Source organism: Lepisosteus oculatus, chromosome 5 (assembly GCF_040954835.1).
Source record: "Lepisosteus oculatus isolate fLepOcu1 chromosome 5, fLepOcu1.hap2, whole genome shotgun sequence".
Classification (NCBI taxonomy): domain Eukaryota; kingdom Metazoa; phylum Chordata; class Actinopteri; order Semionotiformes; family Lepisosteidae; genus Lepisosteus; species Lepisosteus oculatus.
The window spans coordinates 32,868,612-32,876,704 of NC_090700.1; the positions used below are offsets into that span (position 1 = coordinate 32,868,612).

An 8,093-nucleotide genomic window follows, 5' to 3' on the forward strand; every position below is an offset into this window, starting at 1 on the left:
GACAACTGGAACTAGCATTTGTTATAATCAATTCACTAACAAGGATTAATATAATTAGGAATTAAATCTAAAATAGACCTTTCACTAAAATAACTTCTTTTGATTTTATGTTCAGCCAGCAGGAAATAAATGTGCAGAAATCCAATGAATATACCCTCTGATTAGTTCCATAACTCAAATCAAAGGCAACAACCGTACTCCTATTAGAAGGAGCTGAGCATTTCTATTATCAGAACACTCAAGCAGAGATTTAACAAGCAACAAATATAAAATTTAATATGAATTACCTGTTTCTCTAGATAGTCTCTAGAGGGGACTCAAAGATACAAATAGAACCACATGGAGGTTAGATTACTGTATATAGGTTTTATGTGTCCGTCATCAGACATCCACAGAGTGTTAGTCATGGTTTGCCATTTTTAGATTTATCATTCATCCAGGTGCCGTTGGGTTTATTGAGGGAGGTGGTGCTCCCTTGCTTGGCGGTCACGGATGATTTCAGGGAGGCTTCTAGCTCAGAAGGAAGGGATGGTTTGTCCTCATTCTCTGTCTCGCGATGGTAGAAATAATTGAAGTTGGAGACAATGACAGGAACAGGCAGAGCAATGGTCAAAACACCAGCAATGGCACACAGGGTGCCCACCATCTTACCCCCCAAAGTTATGGGGCACATGTCACCATAACCCACTGTGGTCATAGTAACCACAGCCCACCAGAAGCCTTCAGGGATGCTGGTAAACTGAGTCTGGGGCTCGTCTACTTCAGCAAAGTAGGCAGCGCTGGAGAAAAGAATAACTCCAATAAAGAGGAAGAAGATAAGCAAACCCAGCTCCCTCATGCTGGCCTTTAGGGTCTGTCCTAAAATCTGAAGCCCCTTGGAGTGTCGTGACAGCTTGAAGATACGGAAGACTCTAACCAGTCTGATAATGCGAAGAATAGCAAGGGACATGTTTTGACCTGCACTGGTATCTGGATCTGTTAGAAGTTCTGTGATGAGGGTGACAAAGTATGGGATGATGGAAATAATATCAATGATGTTCATGATGTTGCGGAAGAACTCCTGCCTGCTGGGGCAGACCAGAAAGCGCACACAAAGTTCAAAGAAAAACCAGACGATGCATGCTGTTTCGATGACAAAGAATGGATCTGACAAAGCCTTTGAGATGGTTTTAGGAGTGGGACTGGGGAACGGAGCAGAGGTAGACTCCTCCTGGGTCTGATTGAGCAACTGCACAACTCTGGGTATAAACTCCAGATCTTCACGGAACTCGGGGAGGGTCTCCAGGCAGAAGATCACTATAGAAATAATAATGACAAAAACAGACACCAAAGCAACAGCCCTGGCTGCATTCGAGCTCTCCGGGTACTCAAACAGGAGCCAAAACTGACGATAAATCTCATTGGTGGGTAAAGCTACCTCTACATCTTTGATGAAACCTTCATCTTCCCGGAATTGATCCATGGCTTCATTACCTAACTCATAGAAAATTATTTCATCTGCAAAAACATCTATTGGGACATTGGCAGGTCTGCGAATTTTCCCCCCAGATTGATAATAGTATAGAATTCCATCAAAACTGGGTCGGTTGCGGTCAAAGAAGTATTCGTTTCTCATGGGGTCAAAGTACTCCATCCTTTTTTGGGGGTCTCCAAGCAGGGTCTCTGGGAACTGGTCTAGAGTTTTGAGTTGTGTCTCAAAACGCAAGCCAGCAATGTTGATAATGACTTTTTGATCTCCATCATCCAACCCACCCTTGTCTAGGAAGTCTTCACCACACTCCTTGGCCAGTCTGCTAAAGATGGTTTCATTTTGTGTGCCTTCACTATTTAAGAGAAGTTTCCAGTTGGACATGAGGCTGGCGCTGCTGGGTCGTCCCCTCCTTGACTGGGTGGTTTGTGATGACTGAGGTTGCTGGTTAGGTAAATGGTTGTTTCCATGGCTCTGATCCGGGATGCTAGTGGTTAGAGCCGTCTTCTCACTCATGTAGCCAGAGTACTCTGGATCCCCAGAATCACCCATCCCAATTTCGATATCATCGGTGTTCTCAAAGTTTACGAGTGCAACCTCCATCACCCTCCAGCTGCACATATCAGCTGCCCTACCCAGCCCAGGGTGGCAGAATCAGTAAAGAAAAAAGCCAAAAAGTGTCTAAAAAATATATAAAAAAGCGAGTGATCCAAAGCTCCACAGAAGAGAAGCAATATGATAAAACTGAGCACCAGTGAGGAGAAATCCAGAGCTCTGATCGTCTCTCCCTTAGAACTGCAAACAAAGAGAAGAAAAAGATTCAGGATACATGTCTAAGCTCAACGTAAGGATTTGTTTTTGGACTGTTTGGCAGAGAAAGGCACTGGTGTGCTTGAAGATGTGACGTACACAGATGCTTATGTGCCCAATAACTCGTTCCTTAGATACCAAGGTCTCTTCTGAAATAATCAGGAGGCAGCAGTGGTGAGACAATATATGTGTGTTCTGTGTGAGCTTGTGTAAGACTGTGAATGTCATCCCTAAAAATAAATACCTTACGTTAATAGGTAAGGTGTGGAATGCAGAAGGTTGTTGTTCATAAATTTAAACCAGAGAGCTGTGGCTCAGTATAGCACACTTAAACTGAAAGAGAACAAAAGAAGAAGGTTTTGGCAGGGGTAAAACATAAGACCAATTAAAAGCCAGGTTATAAAAAGCAGGGCTTGAATGTAATTTATGAATGTGGCAGAAAGGTGCAAACTATTTGAGATTTTAGACATAAAAGTGCCACAGAAGAACACATTGCATACAAGTCAAAAAGGGGAAGTTAAAACCAATGGACATAAGCAGAACGGACAAGTTTATATAGACTATAGTTAACCTGAACCAGTAGTAATTATTTTTAGATGGAGAAGCACAAAGTAGTGGTAGACATTTGTTTTAAAGCAGAACAGAATTTGTAAGTAGTGTTAGTTCTGTCTGAAACAAAAGTCAAAATAAATAGTGCAACCAGAGTAATATAGAGAGTGGAATTACAGATACTCCCTATTACCTACATTTCCTTAATGCATTTATATAGTGCTTGTGATTTTAAAGGAACCCAAATCATTTCATAGGAGAGTATCAGTGATTTTTCTTAGTAAGTTAGAAGTGCCTTTATCATATAAATTAAAAATAAATTTTACATAGACCACTTGTGAAAGCAAAAAATGGAATTTAGACAGGTTTAATACCTCTACTCTTATAAAGAGAGTTTGATTTAACATTACAGGATGCCACCTCCTACAAAGCTGTTTTTATAGTGGGAGAGTGGTTTGGAAAGTGTGTTCCAAAGGGAAGAGTTCCACATACTGTATCAACATCACCCACAGAAGTAAACTGGTTTTCCTTTAAGGTCACCCATCCAAGTATCTACCAGGTTGAGCCTGGTTTTGTGTAGAATGCTGTTCTGCTCAGTTTAGATACTTGACCCACTCAAAATATCAAAACTACTGTAAGTTGAGTCACATTCTGAACACTTAGACAAACTCTCACACTGAGGAAGAGGAAGTATCAGGATGACCCATGAGGTTTGTTTTTGTGGATTTAAAACATGGATAAAGAATTAATTGAGGGTTTATGTAATCAAGACAAGTTTCCAAACAAAGAAACTTAACCCTGATGGTAATTCATAGGAACTGCAGCATGCTGGTCTCCATGGGTCCTTGAGCATAAATAGAAAGAGCCCACTGTGACAGTGAAGAGTGGCTTAGAAGAAAAGAAGGGGAAATGGCACAGTGAAGATCTGTCATCTAATTTCCTTGTATGTTTTACAAGAATGGTCCATAGCCCTGTGGCAAGTCTTAAACTTTGCCTGCTTTCTCCAGTTTATTGTCAGGACCAGCTCCCAGTGGCTAGTACAGAACTGGGAACTGAATAATTAATAACGTCTCAGCCACTATGTCAATGTGTCCTGCTTGTTTCACATTGTCTGTTTGATCATCCTTTGGCCTTTGCTGCCATCCTTGTCTCATCACTTTAAGTTGATTTTTTCCTCAAATTTCCTTCTTCTACTTATTCATAGTCTCAAATGCACTTTCTTTTAGTCCTCCAAAACAATACACGGTTGAAAATATGAGGGTTAAGAGAGTTACAAAACATTAAGGATCTATTTCAGTATTGTTGGTGAATGAGATACAATCATTTTACCAGTTTATGTTTTTCTCATTTTATTAATTTTCCTAAAATGACCAAAGGACAGTAAGGTCCTGTTGGACTGTCTTCTTTCATTAAGGTATCACTTGAAATCCACATTATAGAAAAGCTTCCACTTAATTTAAGGTAAAACATAATTGGGGATTTGCAGCTTAGATGTTATTTATTGATACTCAACCATCGAATGCATTTCTTTTTATGCAAAAAAAACCCTTCTGGACCCTGATTGAGACAGGCAACACATGAGATCACCAGAATCAGTGACTTGAAGCCTCATTGGGAACCACGGGTATCTTAAATTTGCTGCTTTAAGGATGTATGATGGAAAGTGGTACATTATCCGGATGACTCAGAGATCACCTGTCGGTCACCAGTGTGCAGCCTTCTTATGACGCTACCATCACAGTATCTTCTGGTGAGCTGAGGGGTTTACAATTTCAATATTAGCCAAGAATATACGAGATTTTTTCAGTGGCATTCTCCTACAAAAAGCGATTGTAAAAATAATTTGTATGATTTAATTATGCATTAAGTTGGTTGAAAACAGAATACAAAGTAGAAATTATTTAGGTTTGTTATATGTTGAATGTTATTGTTGTGACAATTGTTGTGGTACTGTATATATATATTGCTAAACCGTAATTCGAGAATTCCAGTTTACATAAAAATAAACCTGTTTAATAAAATCAAACAAAATGTCCTTAAGCTATTTAGGAATCTGTCCAAAGAGAATCATGAACAGTTAAAAATAACATACAAAGAACCTGCATTATCTACGTAACGTCACAGTTATGCTATTAAACATATGTATTTGTCTTTAAGTATCAGTTATATATTTAGACTTACATGAGTTAAACAGTGTATAGAAATATGAAAAAGTTATATTGGCTGACAGCTTTGGGACAAGAATAGTACCTTCATATTAAATATAAAAGGACAGAAAATAACCATTCAGAGCAACACTGGGTGCTGCTAACACATTGCATCAGAAAAGCAGAGTACACTTTTAGCACTTCAGCCTGTCATTAATCTGTGGGAGTGAGACTGCAGTCAATTACTACATCACCGGGATGTCCCCAGAGCCTTGGAGCTACTGTCAGCTCAACCTGTTATACATTACAAGCACACAAACTTACATGGGTAAGAGCTGTGTAGTTTGTTTAAAACAGCAGAGGAAACCAGCTTTCATTCACTGAAAGTGAGAAATATTGCCATTCTTGGCAATTGAATGCAGAAAAGGAAATGCCTTAAAATCTGTGCAGCATGTTTTTATTTTATGATTTTTCCAGTTCAGGTTTTTTAGATTCTATATCCCTTTCTCAATGCACTTTCTATTTTGCCCTTTTATTTCTTATGTTATACATCCTCACAAAGGGGGTTATGTATTGATCATTCTTTTATCTTTTAAAGGATTTCTGAGAACTTGGTTAATATTAAGATATATCCCAGGATATGTATTTTCATTAAAAAAATGTTTTTTTAAGAAGGTATAATGGAAAGGGAAATTCTACAATGACTACAAGTCTAGAATAATGGGTTCCACCTTCTCATAAAGAGACATGATCCCTTTTCAAAATGTATGTCATCACACAAATTTCAAGAAAGGGCAAAGGATTTAGACAGCCCTAGTTGGTTTGATAGGGACTGAGAGGGAATCTCAGAGACTAGAATGAAATTGGGAACTTGCCTTTTTCCATTTGTGCTTTTAAGAGCCAGATGAGATCTGATTTTTTTGTGGCCCCACAGGGAGTTTCCCTGTGTGCTAATAATAGCACTACTGTTTTCCTCTTTTTTGTTATCCTGTACATCACAGCAATACTCTGTCTGGGTTCCTGGCTGTGCGCATCAGAATTATTTCATTATTTAAACATGGAATCTGCTTGAGCTGGCATGACTAGAGAAAAGCAGCATTCCTGAGAAGCTTTTATCTGGGGATAAGAGGCTGAAGTCAAACTATATTTAACACTACGCTACCAAAATCCATTCTTTGTTTTAGTCTTCACAATTATCTAGTCCACCATGCAGTATTTGTTACTGGTTTACACAGACAGGTTCTTGAAAGGGTTAGCTTTCTGATCATCTGATCTCTCAGTAATACTGAGTAGAGGTGTGGCAGGGTGGTGACAACAGTGGAAAGTGTAACTTTGTGTTTGACACAACACTGTCTCTATAAAATAGGAGTGGCTGTAGGCACTTAACACTGAAGCCTAAGAGACACTGGTGAAAAGAACATGCTGCAATGAGAACCGTTTAATCAAACTAAAACAAAAGACATTTAAATCTAATATTTTTCCACTAAGGTATGTATAATTTAATGTACACCCATTTTAATGCATACATAAGTGTTTCCCCAGATTTTCAATAGGATTCAAGTCAGGACGTTGATTGGGCAACTCATTGGACATTTACTTTCTTATTCCACAGTAGCTTCTGCCTTGTGCTTTGGAATGTCGTACTACTGGAAGGTGAATTTTTAAAGCAAAAATATGCATACATTCCTACACAGATTCAGGGAAGCTAAAGGAACTGAATCTGTTTGTAGTGAAGAGCTTGAGAAGTGTTTTATTATAATTTTCAAAATCCTGAATGGTAGTGATAAAGTCAACCTGATGGATTAGAAAGAATCAAACATCAAAATCCAGAGAGGAGTTAGATCTGGCGATTATGGGTGCTGAGACAGGAGACACATGTCTAAACAAAGTGTAGTGGCTATATAAAATAAAGGGACCAGGCAAGCTGTGGAAACTGACCCTTTGAGATTTCTTTTAGTGCCACTGCTCTTTCTCATTCATAATAACAATCTAGATTCCTGAATACTTACAGTAAATATGCTAAATTTTCAGGTGATGGAAAGAAACATGAGGAGTGATTAAAACCGTAACAACAGTAAAGGAAATTAAATATGCATCTTGATAAGATTTTGGAATATCTACCAGCAGTCAAATTAGCAAGTAGGGCCAAATTACTTCTTGTGTATAACCTTTAAGATGTTTTCTATCTGCAAACATCAGGTGGTATGTAGTTTAAGAGAACAAAAGTGGGATAAAGATGACAAAATCCAACGAACAAAACAATCACTCAATCAGTTTTATTGTAAGCAATGAAGTAGGCATCAAATCACATACTTTATAAACAAAAGCACAAGAGAGATTGAATGTGAAAAAAGTAACAGAAACTGAGAGCGATATACCTATGGATTTTGTTTAAAATGTGTTTAAAATGACAAATGTGAAGCATTAAAGAGACCCTAGTGTCTCATAATTTTGGGAAATGGCCGACAAAATTCCCAAGAGATTTATGATGGAAAGCTTAAAAGCATAGTGGCAGGTATAAATGTAGAATCCAGCACATACTAGATTTCAAGAATTAACATTCTTTGTTTGTACTTTGATCGCCCAATAGGAAGACGTATGATAAAAACACTACTGTACATGCCAGCGTTCTAAGAGGAAAAATATGTACTGCATGTTTGAGAAAGTATAGCACAGCTGTGTGGAGGATGGTGAAAAGGAAATGGTGGTCTTTCCCATGAATTGTTTGAAAATCAGCCGTGTGTATTCAAATCCTAGAGATTTTATGCACAAGCAGTATATAACTTTAAATATTTGATTTATCTAGTGTTTTTTAATGCAAAAGGAAAAAAAAGATCCGCTGGTCCTCTGTGAGATAATCTGTTGACGGGTGGATTTATTCACAAAATCATTAGGCAGTAAAAAATACTCAAATTAGTAGCCTCTCACCTGAATTTGTAGAGTTACAGTAGCATACAGTCCAAATATTATAGGGCTATAATCTGTGTGAAAATGTATTAAAATCACTTCTATATTGAGAATTTCCTGAATCAGGAACAATCTTTTTTGTGATTATATTTTTAATATAAAATCTGCATCAAACCAAGCTTTCTTCATAGATTATTTTAGAATTCAATGTA

At 38.0% G+C, this 8,093-nt stretch overlaps 1 protein-coding gene across 1 annotated transcript; it reads right to left on the minus strand.

Annotated features, from left to right (window-relative positions):
• Nucleotides 1-382: 382 nt before the first annotated feature.
• On the minus strand, nt 383-2,165 carry LOC102689659 (potassium voltage-gated channel subfamily A member 10). Its single transcript, XM_015342143.2, has one exon. The coding sequence runs from the start codon at nt 2,087-2,089 to the stop codon at nt 404-406; it is 1,686 nt and encodes a 561-aa protein (XP_015197629.2). The 5' UTR covers nt 2,090-2,165; the 3' UTR covers nt 383-403.
• Between the last annotated feature and the right edge of the window lie 5,928 nt (nt 2,166-8,093).